This window comes from Orbicella franksi, chromosome 9 (genome assembly GCF_964199315.1).
Source record: "Orbicella franksi chromosome 9, jaOrbFran1.1, whole genome shotgun sequence".
In the NCBI taxonomy this organism is placed as follows: Eukaryota; Metazoa; Cnidaria; class Anthozoa; order Scleractinia; family Merulinidae; genus Orbicella; species Orbicella franksi.
In genome coordinates, this window is record NC_138153.1 from 15,548,492 (window position 1) to 15,566,243 (window position 17,752).

The 17,752-nt window shown below is 40.1% G+C and overlaps 2 protein-coding genes across 2 annotated transcripts in view; one reads left to right on the forward strand and one right to left on the reverse strand.

Moving 5' to 3' along the window:
- Positions 1 to 92: 92 nt before the first annotated feature.
- Positions 93 to 17,752, reverse strand: part of LOC145498735 (uncharacterized) — a 41,115-nt gene continuing 23,455 nt past the window's right edge. Inside the window, exons 11-27 of the mRNA XM_081478663.1 lie at positions 11,992 to 12,102; positions 10,385 to 10,431; positions 9,840 to 10,044; positions 9,343 to 9,404; positions 9,161 to 9,220; positions 8,235 to 8,346; positions 7,688 to 7,735; positions 7,212 to 7,316; positions 5,907 to 5,957; positions 4,786 to 5,682; positions 3,744 to 3,866; positions 2,986 to 3,103; positions 2,400 to 2,550; positions 1,866 to 1,928; positions 912 to 984; positions 700 to 753; positions 93 to 251 (exon numbers count right to left, since the gene is read on the reverse strand). Coding sequence (XP_081334789.1) covers positions 93 to 251; positions 700 to 753; positions 912 to 984; positions 1,866 to 1,928; positions 2,400 to 2,550; positions 2,986 to 3,103; positions 3,744 to 3,866; positions 4,786 to 5,682; positions 5,907 to 5,957; positions 7,212 to 7,316; positions 7,688 to 7,735; positions 8,235 to 8,346; positions 9,161 to 9,220; positions 9,343 to 9,404; positions 9,840 to 10,044; positions 10,385 to 10,431; positions 11,992 to 12,102 — 2,439 coding nt within the window. The remainder of the gene's footprint in view (positions 252 to 699; positions 754 to 911; positions 985 to 1,865; positions 1,929 to 2,399; positions 2,551 to 2,985; positions 3,104 to 3,743; positions 3,867 to 4,785; positions 5,683 to 5,906; positions 5,958 to 7,211; positions 7,317 to 7,687; positions 7,736 to 8,234; positions 8,347 to 9,160; positions 9,221 to 9,342; positions 9,405 to 9,839; positions 10,045 to 10,384; positions 10,432 to 11,991; positions 12,103 to 17,752) is intronic.
- LOC145498751 (adenosine receptor A2b-like) lies at positions 12,115 to 17,751 on the forward strand. The gene has a single exon (XM_081478683.1). It carries the CDS (start codon positions 14,577 to 14,579, stop codon positions 15,525 to 15,527), a length of 951 nt encoding a protein of 316 aa, XP_081334809.1. The 5' UTR covers positions 12,115 to 14,576; the 3' UTR covers positions 15,528 to 17,751.

Below are 17,752 nucleotides of genomic sequence, written 5' to 3' on the forward strand. Positions count from 1 at the left end.
ACAAGGCCACCCATGACATTGATGTCGTTGGTATGAACAACAACATGTGTTGACCGTAATAAGTTCTCTTCACACTCATTCCGTTTTCTCTGTCAAAGAAAGTCTTCATAGTTTCCTTCTTTCATCTTGCTAGACTCCATGCCTACTCTGTCGCGAGCCATCAGCGGCTTCATGGCCGTGAGCAGGCTGTGATATAGGCCTGGGAACAATATTTCTTGAGCTGCCAACAACTGCTTTGTTCGATGCCGCTCCTGTAAAACAATTACAAATTGATCAAATAGGGTCGTGACGCTCGACTGAGAACAACAGTTGAAATAGTGTTCACACTTGTCTTGATGCTCGGTCATAGCGCCAAGATACCGAGTGTAAACACAACCTTAGACCCCGCTGTTGAAGTTCTCTAACCCCAAGTGTTACCATAACTGTGAGAGGATGGATGTGACGGCTATCTCTTAAATGGTCTTACACTATTAACTTTTCGAAGGGAACTAATGGAAGAGGTTGTTGCCAGAACTGAGGGTCAATTTGAAATCAAAACTGGAGAAGGGAGGGGAGGGTAAATATGAGTGTTTTTCGAGTGTATATGCAACCACCGACGCGAAGAGAAATTATTACTGAATTAGAGTATTAAAGCCTCCTTCTGCGAACTTCCAAGTAAAAAAAACATGCATTCGCTCAAAATATCAGTACTATACTAACCTTGGGGGCTTCAAAACAAGCGGGGCAATTTTCTGCAATCACGGGTAGTTTCACCTTAAACAAGAAAACATGAATTAGTACAGCGGAGAAAATGTTATGATCATACAGTGAGGCTGGAATCGATAGAGACTGATGTCGGTTCCTCAAAAATACAGAACGCCTCGTGATACGTTGTGCAAGATGCTTTATTAAATACACGAATCAGCAGTTACCTTTTCAGCGAAGATTCGTAGTTCCTTTTCGCGGACGTAAACTAAAGGCCGGATAACTCTCAAGTCGCCTTCCCTGAAAGAAAAAGCGAATTAAACTCAGGGAAAATAAGAAATCAACGAACCAAAATCTCTAGCAGCAGTTTACAAGAAAACGTTGTTATAAGTAGAAACGTAGTTTTAACTACGTATTTAAAAACATCGAGTCGCTGACGATGGAGCGGTTTTCATTTGCGCGTAGAACAGTAATTGACTACACTACATGATTCGCTTAGAAACTCGCGCCACTTTTTCATCCAATCAGAAGTTAAACCAAAACCAATCGTGACTCGTTCGCACACGTTTTCCCGCGCTTTACGTCAGTGACATATAATTGCTCCGAGTTTTGATTGGTTCACTGAATTGTCCGTCTCTTTTGTGATTGGCTAGAGTTATAACTTTGGTTTTGGTTTTACGACACTCAATTGCAAACGGCTCTAGTACTAAGATTTTACAAATTTAGAGTTAAGGTTATTCTGTCGGGTTCTTGGAGAGGGTTCTCCACTCTCACGTTTCTCTCTTTACCCAGGAGTATAAATGATCACAAAGTAAATATTTAAAGTAACCTGATAAAATGCTCCCCCTGACTGAGAGAGGTCTAACCCTTTCACTCCCAAGATCTGAACGTTAATTCTCTTAACTAGTACCATAAATTTCATTGTTGGCTAGTACTGAGAATTTTTTGTTTCATCAAGACCATATCTTCTTGTTGACAATTTTCGTTATTCTCAGTACCTGTCTGCTTGACAGTGTATTAAAAGTGTAAGGAGAATTTACTTACCAATCACTCCTGAGAGTCAAAGGGTTAATACTTCTAGTCTCTTCATGATACAGAAAACGAAGTTAACTGAAACTCGGGCATGAAGAAGCACTCTGCTCGAAAAAATTTCTTCGTTCAAAAAAAAAAAAACGACTTACGAGACTGTATAGTTCGCCTTCATTGTCCGCAAGAGACCGTTGTGGAATGCTGACATCAAAAAGCTGTGAATCAATTAAAACAACAAGAAAATTAGGTTTATTTCCTGAATATGACTTACACTGTGAGCGTTGAATTATGGTGGAACTTGCATTGCTTTTTACGCCTTTACAGTGTGTTTAGGCACGGTTTTGTTAGCCACTCGACGACTGTATAGCTCGCATTTTACGTGCGGTTTTCATAGATGAAAACGAAACGCAAAATATCATCTAAGTAGGACACCCCATGTCCTCCCCCTCCTTATCGTAGATACTTAGGCCACCTGACCTAGTTCTACTTGGCGAGAGATTCACAGTCACAGATAAGTGTTGCGTTAAGTAGTTTTCTGTGTCAGTCGTTTCTTTTCAGTGCTCGTCCGAAATATCTCTACTATCAGTAAAGGAAAGGAATAAGCAATAGGTAGTAAGCATTGCACTATCATTGGTTGCCTCCAGAAATAATCTCAGGAAAAGATCATTTTCAACTCAACTACACACCTCTCAGCCAAGTCATCTAAGTGTTGTCCCATCGCTAGCACATTATAACCCTCTCGTCTGGCGCATGCGTACAACCGGCCACGCTTCATTCGTGAACAAAAACTACATATTGACTCGCAAACAGTGAGTTGGGCTGCCTGTTGAATGATACCTGTGGAGGAAAAAACATGGTTAAGAGAGCCAACTGGGAGTTTTCTTTCGACAAAGGACAACATCAGCTAGTGGAGGGCGGAAATCAGGAACCACCGGATCACAAGACCAACATCCTCGACTTCTTGACCATCCCGCCTCCGTGTCGATATATTCTACGTTCTAAAACACACGGCTTAAGACTTTCACTAAAATCTTTCTTTCGACTGCGGGATCGATTTTTTTTTCGAACTTTTTGGCCTGACCAAAGAACGGAAAACCTTGAAGGCAGTTCCTTAAAGTCTGACAGCCTTGATTCAGCAATCCCTACCCCTCCAGCCAACCATCTTCTTGTTAGCGCTGTTACAGTCATAAACATATCATAGTTATCAGGGCGTAGTTTTAAAATTTGAATAGGTCAAGATTCGACGTCAAACACCGTTAAACTGTCACTTACCCTGCTCTTCAAAGAAGTAAGGAACACCAAGGGACGCTAAATAGTGGACCAGAGGTTTAGGATCATATCCAGGTGACTGAGGGTCCACAGTAGCCGATCCAAGTTCAAAATTAATACCCTGAAAACGAACCAAGCCATACATACGTGTTAACATAATATAAAAAGAAAACATTTTGAATTTTGCAAAAACACCGTCAAAAAACGTACCCCTGACACTACTCTCCGGACACGACAGTTTGTAGACAGGACTGCTGATTACACATATCTTATTAACCAAGCGCGAGTGCCGTGCTGAGAGAATATCGACCCGAGATCTTGACAGTACGGACCGAACGCAGCGACGTCCGTAAAAAAAGGCCTCGGGCCGATATTCTCCCAGTGCTGCTCTCGCGCTTGGTTAATAAGATACATTTATTACACCCTTGAAAATGAGGGAAAAAATGTAACGATCACGGACTGCAAAAAAGCGTGCAATTCTGATTGGGAGCCTACTAGGCGTATACTCACGTCGGAAGGGTAAGAGAGTTGGAAGAAAAAGAAAGGGATCTTTTATGTTTAAGGCAAGTTCTTCTCTTTGACTAAGCCATAAAACAACCAAAAAAAATCTTCAAGAGTGATCGTGCGGGATCATTCGGGATAGTGCCCGTTCTAATACTGAGAGACTATTGGACTGGGAATGGAGCAATGTGACTGGCTAATTTTAGTTATTGGCCCTTTGAACTAACTCAGACGTGTAATGAACGATCACGATTGCATACCTTAGACTTGCTGTAGTATTGATACTGATGTAAGGTGTGCAGCAAAGATAGTGAATCCTTGCCTCCTGACAGACAGACCATCACTCGATCACCATCATGAATCATGTCGTATTCTTCTAAAGCCTAAAAATCCATAACGGAAAAGCAATAACCAACTGACTTTAGCAAGCGTTTCAGTGGAAGTGAGTCTAACCACATTTTTTAACTTTGGCGCATGTCAAAGTATTTTATTGGATTCTCTAGTTTCCAATTCCCCATAATTCACTCTGCTTGCCCGCTGTTGTGAAATGCTCTTGGGAGGTCTGCATATTCCCAAGAGCATTTCATAGCAATAGTACACGCAAAATTGAGGGTGGGGCGGGGGGGGCGGGGCGGGGGGGGCAAATAGAGTGAATTATGGGCAATTGGAAAATAGAGAATTGCCATGTGATAAATATGTCATACTGAATGTAATACTGAAACATTGTCATATGAAATGACGTATTTGCACTATTCTTGGACTAGTATGATAACAAAAGTGAAACAGCCGAAAATGGCCTTTCCCGTGGAAATGCATATAATAAAACCCAACAACTTTGTGAGGCGCTAAAAAAGTATCATCACACAGTTGCCCTTCAAGCGGCTATACCTTCGGACAGAGCATGTTGCAAGAAATTTAGGACACACAACAATGACTTTCGATGATGTTCAACGTGTATTTTTCAGTAGAAGCGAGGGATCAAAAACGCCAAACGACCGACATCCCGCAAAAAAATTAGCCAATCCAGTTCTGGCTCTCTCACGACACTTAACGCTTCGCTTGTGAGAGAGAGGGAACCTCTCTCCTACCAGCGTATCGTTGCCTGACAGAGAGAGGGCCACAATTGGGCTATTCAAAAATTAGCCTGAGCCTAAATAATGAGAAGCAACTCAATTACTGTGATCAAACTCTCACTCCCCGATTGACTTCAGAATTCTCCCTACGGACTTCCATATATTTTTTGTTAAGTTACTTGTAAGAATTTGCTACTTGACGAAATTGATAAGTTTAATATTCTCTTACTTGTACAGTTGGTTTAAAAATGTTCTTTGGTGGATGATGAAACTGCGGTTTACCAGTTGTCACTTCGTTTTGCTTGCTCTTTCTTGGTTTCCTTCGACAAACATTTTCTGAATTTGCAACAGCATCGTTGTTTTCAGAAATCATCTTGTTTTCAGAAGAAGAATTTGTGATTGCATTCAGGCCGGTAGTCCTCGCTCCGTCAAAAGTTGACGAAACGGGGCACTTGTCAAAATCGTTCGATGAAGATTCAATATATTTAGCAGCGGAGTTTTCGAGGGCGTTTTCCTCTTTGGTAAATTCGCAAGAGCCAGTCTCTACAGATGAAATTTCCAGAGCCCTTTCCACGCAGACACGATTTTCTCCCTGTCTTGCATCAGTATTTTCAGCTTCAGAATTCGCAGGATAATATTTGCCAGCTTCGAGAGATATAGCGTCCCCATTTGTCATTAAATTTACAACGTTTGCCATACCTAGGTCAGGAAATGTTGATAGATCTCTGTTTCTATAGTTATCGCATTTCTCGTTATTAAAATGCACATCACCAGTGTATGAATCATGGATTTGTCCATTAACAACACAATTAGAATCCACAACTAGATTGTTGACATTTTCTCTGGATGTAGCAGACTTGTATGCTGATTTCAAGGAGCATTTTTCTTTGGTACTTAAACAGATCTCATCACAAGGTTTCAAGCAACCAGTCCTATTTAAATTAGTCCCCTCTAAGATACTCGTGTCAGCTTTCCACTGTGGTGGAGTAAACGGCGGTGTTATTGGAAAGTGCGCAGGATTTTTTCCACTTAACAGCTGGGCAGCTTCGCTTGGAAGTAAAAACCAGCGGTACTTTTCGCCTTCTTCACCCAGCAATAATGACTGATCACCAACACTGTTAATAATCTGGGAAGAAGAATAAAATAATTTCAAATTGAAAGAAAGTATTTACAGGTTCATAAAACGCCTGGAAGATGAAACAATTCGATTCAAACACTGGTTTCTATCTCCTCAGAAACTGCATGGAGAATTAAAGCAAAGTAATAAAATGTGAAATCAGTCGTCTATCGTCGACCTAATACACTGTACTGCGTACGAAGAACAACAACCAGAAGTTTTCCTGTTATTACCTTGTTTGTAGCTGCTTTACGGAATATTTTCTCAGCTTCAGAAAGACACTCCTGAAGAAGAAGATAAAAAACAGAGATTTCTGTGAAGAAAAGTTGGTAAAAGAAAGGAGAGATCCAAAAATAAACTCTTCTTGTATTAACACGCAAATGTTCTCACCATTTCACGGTTAAAAAACACGGAAGTCGTTAATGGTCCGTGCCTTGTTTATTCTGTTCTTAAGTTTCTATATAAACGCAAACATTTCTATCTCTTTATTTCTATGACCTGCATGTACGATTCTCCGTTGATATCTGCAATGTTATGTCTGACTTCTCTTGACAAGATTCTTACATTCCGTTGCCAAGTAGGCTACTTAACAATCAGATTATGAGCTCGAGATTTTTGTCAACTATCACGCATAGAAATCGAGAGCGAATGATCTAACTGCTTAGTATAAATCTACTAGTTGTTCAAAACGTTGTTATCTAAATCCTCTTCACAGACACTTCGAAAATGCAAGCGGAGAAAGGGCCACCATTTTGTTGGCAACCGCACACTGCTTGGCTACTATCTATTTAACAATTAGATTATGAGCTCGAGATTTCTATGAGGTGAAAGTTGATGAGGGCGCAGTCCCAGCCAAGTATCATGCGATAGAAATCGAGAGCGAATAATCTAATTGTTTTAGTAGAATTCTTACTAGAATTTACTTCAAATAACGGTTTCCAATTATTTCTGGACGTATTATTTAACTTTGCACCTGAAAAAGATCGCTCCAATTGAATTGTCATTTAAAATTGAAGTTGTGCACGTGCACACATCAGTTTTTTCAATAATTTCAATTTTTTTAATGTCAAGAACCCGAAAATGTCCTTCATTATTATTATTGTTATTATTATCATTAAACTATCCATTTGCATCAAAATTTTCCTCCAAAACCTTGGAAAAACGAAAAAAATGTCGACATTTCCTAGACGACCTCCAGCCACTGCACACTAATAAACAATCAGATTGATAGTTGACGAGGGCGCAGCGAATAATCTAATTGTTTTAGTATAAATCTACTAGTCGTTCAAAACTTTATCTAAATCCTCTTCACAGACACTGAGAAAACGCCAAGAAGCGACCGTCATTTTGTTAACAAGTGCACACTGTTACGCTACTCACTATCTACCACAGAATAGACAGTGAGTAGTGTAGCCAATCAGAGAACGGCATTCGTGATAAAACGCTAGTAGATTTACACTTATGCACAATTTGGTACCAAGGTACCAAGGTTAAACGAGAAAACTGCAGAACATGAAAATTCCTGAACAGTTTCTTACCGAGTAAGAACTTGAAGTTTCTTCCGTGATCGGAGAGGATGATGGGTAGGTCATGTGACCATCTGAATACGAGATTGAACCGAGCCACTTCCGGTCACGAAACACCTGCAATCAAACGCAACGGCAAAGTATTCGTGACAACTGCTTTACTGATTAACCGTAGCAGCTATGGTGACAAGGGCGACCTAAAAGATGCGGTGTATTTGAAATATTTAAAAGAATGATAACAATGACCCCAAAAAAGAAGAAGCAAATAAGAGTTCAAGAGTAAATACCAATGTGTTACGTAAGAACGCTAACTTGATGGCTGATCCAAAACTACGAATACTGCAAGAAATTACAGTGCTTTAAAAAAAGAGAGAGGGACAAAACAATAACAGACAGACAGACAGACGCACAGACATATACACAGACAGACACACAGATTTACCTGGGGAAAATCAAGCAAACAAACAAATGCAGCACGTAAGGGTTACCTGATGTTTTCTATGCTTCCATTCTCCAGTCTCAGGATTGAACATGTACTAAACAGATCAGGAAGACAAAAGATTATTACCATCGTTAAGTGACACAACAACCACGGCCAAAGCAGACTTGCAGTCACCCGCATCGCTGCCCAGCGGCATCATTCTTTTTTTTTTTCCTTTGGTTTGCCAATCTCATCACCAACAACCGCACACACAGGCTGTGTCCGCAGGTGGAAACTTTAGCTTTCCGCGCCTTACGTTTCGTTTAACGTGGTTTTCAATGGGTTAAGAGCTAAGACACTAATAAGGAGATGACAAGAACGACATATCTGTCTGCAAGTGAGCATATGAAAGATCATATATTTGAACTGCCGAGAAAAATATGAAAACAAGATTACATGATCATCGAAGTTATGTACATAGCTTAGGCAGCTGTAAAATTTCAGGCTTCAATTTCACAGCTGCATAAGTTGTGCATATAACTGCAATGATTATTATGATTATTGATGTGTTCACATATCTTTCTGTTATCACAGTGCTTTTCTTTTTTGTGTACCTGTGGAAGAAGCTTCCAGCCATGTTCTGCCACCATCTCCACTGCTTTTAAAACAAACTCCACAGCATCGTGTGACATGAAATACGGCAAATTGAGACGGACAAAGCCTGGTCTATAAATTAATCCAAGAACGGTAACAGGGTGTCAATGTTTGGAACAAAAAAATACTGCGTCACTTTCTATGGAATTCACTCTACGCCGGAGGAATTTGAAAACGCAGCTTTCTTTCTACGGTTAGGCCTACCGTCCACACTAATCCGACACGAAAACGGAGCTTTTTTGAAAACGCTCTGTAAACCAGAGGAATTTGAAAACGCAGCCTTGTTATTTCTACGTTTAGGCCTACCGTCCACACTAATCCGTCACGAAAACGGAGCTTTTTGAAAACGCTCTTCAAACCGGAGGGATTTCAAAACGTCGGCTTTTCGTTTTCGTGTGGATGGAAAACATTTTGAAAACGGAGTTTATCGAAAACGATGACGTCACGATAATCACGTGATTTCCCTGACCGAGTTTTCCTCAAACACAAATCCAAAATGACCGGTGATTGTTGCGTTTTCAAATTCCTCCGGCGTAATGTGGACGGAAAACATTTAATGCGCTTTTAGAGTGACTCCCCTCCGTTTTTAAATTCCTCATAGTGTGGACCGGGCCTTACTATTACTCTAAAAGTCGATGTTTACGTTGTACCCCACATCAAGTTTTCAAAGTGTTTTCGCATATTCAATTCAATTTTTTATTTACACTATATCGGGCATTTAGATCGATACATTCTATAGGTAAAGTAAAGAAAATAGCAAAACAAAGTCAAGAAATGTAAAGCCGTAAGGAAATAAAATGGATTTGTCAACAGTGGCCAAAGTATTGCGATTAAAGGGAAAAGATTGTCACCAGTTCAGCGCTTTTTCAAGTGTTAAAATATTTACCTTAAAATTTCTCGTTCAGAATATTCCTGGTATCGTCGAAGATGAACCCTGTCTAAGCGACTGCGAAAAAATAAGGAAACTTTAAAGGATGTAAGAAGTAGAAAACAAATGATAAAATAACATGCTAAGACAAAAGGAGCGAAAAATCAAAGGATAAAAATGAAACTGACATAGACACACACCTGTCTTCCAGTAGGAGATCTTCAATCTCCTTTGCCAGTCGTTCATTTATTCCCAAAAGACTCTACCAAAATAAAATAAATTAAAATCGGTCTTTACTTTCCGATAAACTCAGCTAACGTTTCAGGAGCGAAATGAGACGAAGTTTAGAATTTGTTTCCGGAAAATCTAGCTAAAAATAACATTTACTAACCTTAAAACGCTCTATGCAAATAAGCCATTTTATAGCTGGGTGCTTAGTTACCTGGCCTATGATTGCAAGCGAGACTGGAGGTGACCTTGCTTTGATACAGACCTCTCTGCTTTTCTCATTTAAACGCAAACTAGTTAGCATTAAAACAACTTGATTTACATGCACAACAAAAATAGTGAGGTCTGTATCACAAGGTCACCTGTGGCCTCGCAACCATTCAAAGGCCAGGCCATGGAGCAGACAACTGTAAAATGGTCTATTGGAGGACATTAACAGGCAAATTATAAGTACAAGAATAGCAGACACCTGCGCATAGGGGCCCGCACAAGCACACCCTCCACGAGCCTGTATTCCAAACAAGTCATTAAGCAAGGCACACACGTAGTTGTGATGTAAGAACACCCCAGCGATTGGGTGCCTGATGAGGAAGGAAAATATAGGGAGACGAGGGACCGAAGTGCTGCCTAGAAGAACAAGGTTACTGCTACTGCTCCATGCCGCCAATGCTTTCCTGTAAATGAAAAAAATACAGATTACAGTTCAGGACATCTTCCCTCTTGAGTTGGGTTCCCGACCGCACGAAATTGTAACATTGAAAACAGCTAACAAGGGGACAGTCAACATAAGAACAAACATTGCAGAATGGTGACTGTTATCCAGTATTTTAGCACCATTGTGCAAATGCTACATCACAGCATTTCCATTGTTTTGACATTTGGGGGAAAAGTTCGTCAGAAGCATTTCCTTATCCTTTGCTCCTTTAGCATTTTGTAATAATTAAATACATAAAATAGTGTATTTGAAGGAAAATTTTGCGTATCGTTAAAGTTTATTTTGAAAATTTAACTAACCTGCATAGCTCTTCCTCTCTAGTCATAATGGCAGCTGCTCCAATTTCCTTAATGAAAGGTACATCAAAACGTTAAGGCAACAAAAACATTTAAGGATAAGGAAAACGACCACTTTTCTAAGTTTAAAAAACATGTTTCGACAGAACTTCTGTCATCTTCAGTTGAATGAATGATTACAAAGCAAGTTGAATAATAAGTAGGCAAAAATGCTAATTAAGACAAATAGTAACAACAGAACGTGAAAAGGTGTAAATTAAAAGGATAATTTTAGATTTACATGGTGTAATTGCTGATTGAGGCAAGGTAGTTCTTTTTGAATATGGATAGCCTACCTTGCCTCAATCAGCAATTACACCATGTAAATCTAAAATTATCCTTTTAATTTACACCTTTTCACGTTCTGTTGTTACTATTTGTCTTAATTAGCATTTTTGCCTACTTATTATTCAACTTGCTTTGTAATCATTCATTCAACTGAAGATGACAGAAGTTCTGTCGAAACATGTTTTTTAAACTTAAAAAAGTGGTCGTTTTCCTTAAAATCTTTACATGTCTGCTGCTATCTAGACCATTTAAGGATAACATTTTAGCCGGCTCTCAAATTAAAAAGCAGTAGCAAGTAAAATCCTCTGACTATCACGAACATGAATTCGAAAAGTCAAAATCCAATTGCATATTTATATGGAAAGAAACCTGAAAATCTTAGTGTTCTGGGCTCGTTTTGGGTAAGAGTGAATGTCCTTAAAGGAGCTACCTCACGGTTTGCGCATCTTGAAACGTTCGGCCTAAATTTTTCAAGTTCGTCGTTTGTAATCCGTGTCATCCGTGACCATCCTCGTTCCTTTATGGTTTATTACTATCTCTGTGGTGTTTTTCGATCTCAGGTAAAACTATTTTCAGGTTTCCTTCAATTTTAAGGTTCTTTTTTTAGTGGCCATTCGCCAAATTAACTCGAAATAGCGTGACTGAGCTCCTTTAAGCTTAGCAGAGTTTTGACAAAAAATAGAGAAAAATACCAATGATAGTGAAACTTCATATGACTGGTATCCCTTTAATAGTAAATGAATGCAACCTTATCGTCATTGGCACCGTCATCGTTTCCTTGCCCTAATAGTCTTTGGAAATAGTCCTTCAATAACAGTTTCAAAACAAGAATAGAAAAGTTCAAATGAGGCCTGAAACTGCTGTCCTGTTTAAAGGAGCTCAGTCACGGTTTGCACATTTTGAAAAGTTTAGCCTAAATTTTTCAAATTCGTCGTTTGCAATCCGTGTCAATCTTCGCCATTCTTGACCATCCTTGTTCCTTTATGGTTTATTATTATCTCTTTGATGTTTTTCTATCTTAGTAAACTATTATTTTCAGGTTTCCTTCCATTTAAAGGAGATTTTGTACGTGGCCAAAAAAAGACAAAACACCGTGACTGAGCTCCTTTAAGTTGGAGGTTAAAACCAGAGCTTTCACCGATGTAAGCCATCGCTGATGATGCTGTGGGTCGGCGAAAGCGTAGCTCTTAAGCTTCAACTTCAGCAGTAATTTCAGGCTTCATTTGAACTTTTGTATTGCGACAATAAATAGTCTTTAGTGTTTCCAGATGGTTGCCATGTACCTGTTTTAGCTGAAACACAAGTCCCGCTCTGATAGCCCCGACAATGGCGGGCGTACCAGCTTCCTCTCTCATCTCGATTTCTTTCAGGTATCTGTGAGAATTTTCCGTCACCTAAATGCGAAACACATATAAGACAAAACAGATCCTGATTGAATTTCTGTCACAGAAAGCGGTAAAGAGGATTCTCAAACGAAGCTGTAATCTGGCGGCTGACGACGTCATTTTAAGTGCGGTAACATTTGAGTCCGGTGTGGACTTGAGCATTAAGTCAGAGCACATAAGGGGGCTAGGTAACGCAATTTTAGGTATGTTGGTACTTACCAACTAGTCATTTGTGATGATCACAATTAAAATTGCAGAAAAACTTAAAAGAAACACAGAAAAGCCGAAAAGAGGCATGGCAAAATAGAAATAGATTAGGTTCGCAGCTTTACCACCATTAACATAGAAAACAGTTGTGTTCTCTTTATGTTTACTGTCACGTTTCGAACAGACTGTAGCCGGTGATATCTATTCGTTTTCTTTTAGATCGTAAATCAAGGTCTGAATATACCAAACGAGTTCGTCTGGTGCATCCGTCTGGGTGAGAATCGTTCACTTTAGTTCACACTAGCGACATAACAAGGACGTCATGTCGTCATGTCGTTATGTTTGCAGTGTGAACACCCTCACTCCATGACATAATAGCAACGTTACGTCAGCTTGAACGTAACGGCATAAGGAAAACCTGATCTTTCCCATATGTCTTTTTACCGATGTTCACATTACAGTCGAACCTCCCGTAAGCGACCACCCAAAATGTCAAGCCTAGGCGGTCGCTTACGAGAGCTCAGATCATATTGGGTAAAAATTTTACCTCATTAGTATATGGTAACCGCAGAGACTTAGCCCATGTTTTAAATGTTTTAGTCGTGTGTAAACTCAATTTCGAGAAAAATGCGGTACTTCCCTTTGAGAAATGTCCGTCTCTTGTACTACCCTGGAAGGCCAGAATGTTACAACATCTTATTATCCAGTTTTCACTCTATTATCTGTCGAGTGCTCGCTTACGGGAGGTTAAAAACAAAAGAAAACTTCAAACTTTTAGCTCTGAAAGTGGTCGCGGTCGCTTACGAGAGGTAGTCGCTTATAAGAGGTTCCAAATACAGTGATTTGACTTGGAAAAAAACTGGTCGCTTAGGAGAGGTGGTCGTAACCGAAGGTTCAACTGTACTTACAAAAGCGATTACGTCGTTATGTCGTTCATGTGTTTATGTCGCTAGTGAGCAAAAGCTGCAGTGGGTAACTGACGTTTCGACAACCCAAGCGTAAGTCATCTTCAGAGTCAATAGTAACCTGAGAATGACACGAGCAAGTTTCATGAAGTCTTGACACTTCTTTATTGGCTATAATCATATTGTAGTCTTATTCCATTTCCTTGTATCCTTCTTTTCGATTCTGCTTATGTTGGTGACTTTGTGACAGGAGCTGTGAGGGTTATTAACGGTAAAATCAGATAAGTTTTCCTGACTAAAGTACTTTCATACCAAAATAAATTAGCTATAACCGCCGACCGGTTAGCTCAGTGGTAGAGCACCGGACTAGCGTGCGGGAGGTCGCAGGTTCAAACCCCGGCCGGACCAACACTCAGGGTCTTTAAATAATTGAGGAGAAAGTGCTGCCTTTGTAATGACATCTGCAAATGGTTAGACTTTCTAGTCTTCTCGGATAAGGACGATAAACCGTAGGCCCCGTCTCACAACTCTTCAAAAATTAATTCTGTGGGACGTAAAAGAACCCACACACTAATCGAAAAGAGTAGGGGACGTAGTTCCCGGTGTGGTGGTCTATCTCTCATCTGATGGTTAAATGCTCGGAGATATTAGCTGCATAAACTACTCTGAAATCCGAGGGTAAATAAAGTGATGTATGTATGTATGTATGTAGCTAGCATACAATTTTCGTATGACAGAGTAAGAACCAAAACGGGCATCGTATTTGTTTAACATGTTTGAATTGATCTTGCTCTAATGATTTTCCCTCCCCAGTCCACCTGAGAGCACTCTCTTACGCTCGTGGAGCCTTATGATTGGTCAATAAAAGTCGTGCAACACGCTCTCTGGCCAATAAGAGCCAAGGTGCTATCTTCTCGACCAATCAAACGCAAGAAGAAAGCAGTCGGACAGTTGGCTTCCAAGAAGTTTCTGCGTGCACCCAGCAGTTACATTTCTTTCCAATTTCGATTCTTGCGATATTTTTCCCTCCACTCTAAATGACAAAATGCCCTAGACTGCATGAAGAAATAAAAACACTTGCAAATATCAGAAACAACAAGAAGGAGGAACTATCTTGGGGAAGTTCTGAATGACAGATGTTTGTAAGTTTACTCGTCGATAAGCAAAACAACTATTACGCAATACCCTCTTGGTTGTTTAATGAAGAACATGAGCATTCATTAACTCTTGACATTGCCAATCATTGCCGTGCAGATGGTCTTATTGCAGGCCTTCTTTATATATTATAGCTTCGTAAAACAATTTTATATGACAAAAACTCGTTGCCTTAAAGGAAACTTGAGCCACTGTCATGAAGAAATCGTCGTGTGAATGAGAGGCACAGTCATGAAGAAATCGTCGTGTGAATTAGAACTGCCTAACTATCCCAAAGTCTCCAACGTCCAAGACCTTCATTCGACTTACATCGCTAATTGTGTCTTCAACAGCTTTCTATCCTTTACCGCCATCATGTTGAACATTGTCACAATTCACGCCATAAGGAAAGCGTCGTCGTTGCCAAAGACTTTAAGAACATTGCTCCTAAGTCTTGCTGTTTCTGATCTTGGTGTTGGTTTATGTGTTCAGCCATTTTATACTTCACTTCTGGTAAAGTGGTTACAGCACAACATTCCCAGCTGTATAACCTACAAGGCTCATTCCCTCATTGCGACTTTGTTATCAGCGGCTTCTTTCTTTGGTGTTATCGCCGTAGGCGTAGACAGGTTCTTGGCGACCCATCTTCATCTCAGATATCAGGAACTTGTAACTCACAAGCGTGTTCTTGCTGTGACGATCTTCATATGGGGTCTTAGTGCATTCGTTTCTCTGGCATCGTTGTGGGTTTCGTTTGCTACTCGCGCTCTATTCCTTGGCATTACAGCTATTGTTGGTTTCCTTCTCACAATAGTGGTTTATATCAGGATTTATGTCGCCGTACGACGCCACAAGAATCATATGCAGGCCCTTCAAGTAAGACAAGTAACACAGGCGGACGAAATGGCCAATTTTGCTGGCATCATTAAAACTGCAGTCGGTGTATTCTATGTATATCTCGTGTTTTTGTTCTGTTATCTGCCATACTTTATCAGTTTGGCCGCCATTAAAATCGTCGGCCCAAGTTACCCGTTGAGGAGATTACTTTTTTTCTCCTTCACACTCGTGCTTCTTAATTCATCTCTAAACCCTGTAATTTACTGCTGGAAGATGAAACATATTCGACACACTATCATGGAAATACTGAGGAACATAATCAATTCGCTCAGAAATCGTTTATCGCAGTAATCGTAGAGTCAGCCATGCTGTAAATAAACATGTTCTGTATATATGAACAAAGACTGCGAACTCGGGTAAACAAGAACGTCTTCAAACTGATTAGTGCAAGACCATTTATTTTTACCTGATACACTGACTTTTTTGTTTTGTGATTCTTAAAACGTGAAATAAAAAATCATTTAAAATAAATTAATTACATATATTTAAATGAAAGAGAGTATGTAGCAAAGTTTTGTTCGCTGTTGCAAATAAAAACCAGTTTTATTCGCAGTGTTATTAGCTTTTCAATGATGAAGACACTGGAATTGAAAGCGAGGAACGTGCACGCGTTAGATCTGTTGTTCACTGTTTTAGCTATGACATACTGTATTCGGACAGATGTTTTTTTCTGAAGGGCTTTACGCGGAGTAAAATACAGTTATTTTTACTCCGACGTATAACATCTAGCACACAAGTTTTATTCGACCACACAAGACCCAAAAGGGGACATCGTATTTTTTAACATCCCCATAGCCCTTTTCGCTTCTCTTAGCCGGCGCGGCCTTGGCACGAGAAACGAACTGGGCTCTGGAGACAGAGGATTTCCCAGTCCTAGATTCTAGGACTTCCAGTCTTTATGTATGCAGTCGCGATGTTTCTATAACCTGTATGGGATTGACAGTGGCGGCCGTCGAGGCAGGATTCGAGGAATCATTGTCTCAGACCTTAAACGGTATCAATTTGGAGAATGTTTCCGTCAGTGTAGAACAAAAAGAGGCGACAAGGGACATTGTTATTTCAAGAAACACACACCGACTGGCGTTGGCAAGTCCTACGCGGACAGCCAGCTGCAACATATTTTCATTTCTGTTCTATTTGTTTATAATTTTTTCAAAAACTCATTAATACTTCATAAAGGAAGTACAAAAGAAATGAATGTTTAATGAGTGTCTTTAAATGTGAAAATGACACGGCTAAATTTTGCAGCCGATTTTCTCCATAAAAATAATAATACACGCAAGGATTATTCTACAAACTAGTAGTAAGTGCCTTCGAGTTTTGGCGGGCTTGCTATGTTAAAAAAACAAAAATTCTTGGGACAGCATTTTGTGCCTGAGCTGCTAAGTAGGCGTGAAATTGGTCTCCCTTCAGCAAGGGCGAAAACAAATAAATTGATCGCAAAGCAGGCTTGGTATGATAAAAAAAAAAAAAAAAAAAAATTCTAGGGAAAGCATTTTGTGCCTGAGCTGTTAGGTAGGCGTGAAATTGATCTTCCTACAGCAGGGGCAAAAACAAATGATTTGATCGCAAAACACGTGCATACGAGTAGGTTTACTCTCGTTTTTACATGTATTGTGTAATATTAGTTACGACCGGTCAGTAAAAAACATGCCCGCGCGCGTTTTATGCCCAGTCCGTAATGCTTAGTCCGCGATTTATACATAAGTCTGTGTTTCATACCCAGTCCGTAGTCCGTAGTTCGCAGTCCGCAGTCCGCAGTCCGCAGTCCATGTTTTAGAGTGACCGTGTAAATCGACACCAACCATGTTTGTTCCGTCGGTATGCGAGACAATGTGCTTTTAGTACCAAAACTAGGACAATTATTTTGTTTACGAACGCGACTTTGAATCGCCTTGGCTTTGGGGTAACAGCTACAGGGCATTTTAACTTCCGAAACAATGGAACGGAGGACATGTTCGTGTATCAAAGTAACCCTGTGGGAGTTGAACTCATTTCATATGTAAACACTTTCGTTGGGTTTACGTTACATAATAGTTCGCGCACAGAAACCTGGGCCAGAGAAATGAAACTCATTTCCTCTTTTAATTTATTGAGCAAAAAGCAGCATTGGTTTCGGTTGAAGAGAAGAGGGTACACAACACGCAGCCAAACTACAGTCGTCCACATTTCGTTAAGACATGTCAGCAAGGTTTTTAAATGCCATTAACATTGACTTCGAACTTTAAATAAACAACTTCAGTATCCGCTACAGTCCACAATACTGTGCTTCCTCCACACTCGAAAGAAAGCACATGGACGAACATAGACATGACGTCATTCGCCCCTGAAGAATTTTTTTTTGGGGGGGGGACCAAATTGGTGTCCCCCGATAGATAGATAGATAGATAGATAGATAGATAGATAGATAGATAGATCGATCGATCGATCGATCGATCGATCGATCGATCGATCGATCGATCGACCGACCGACCGACCGACCGACAGACAGACAGACAGAGACAGACAGACAGACA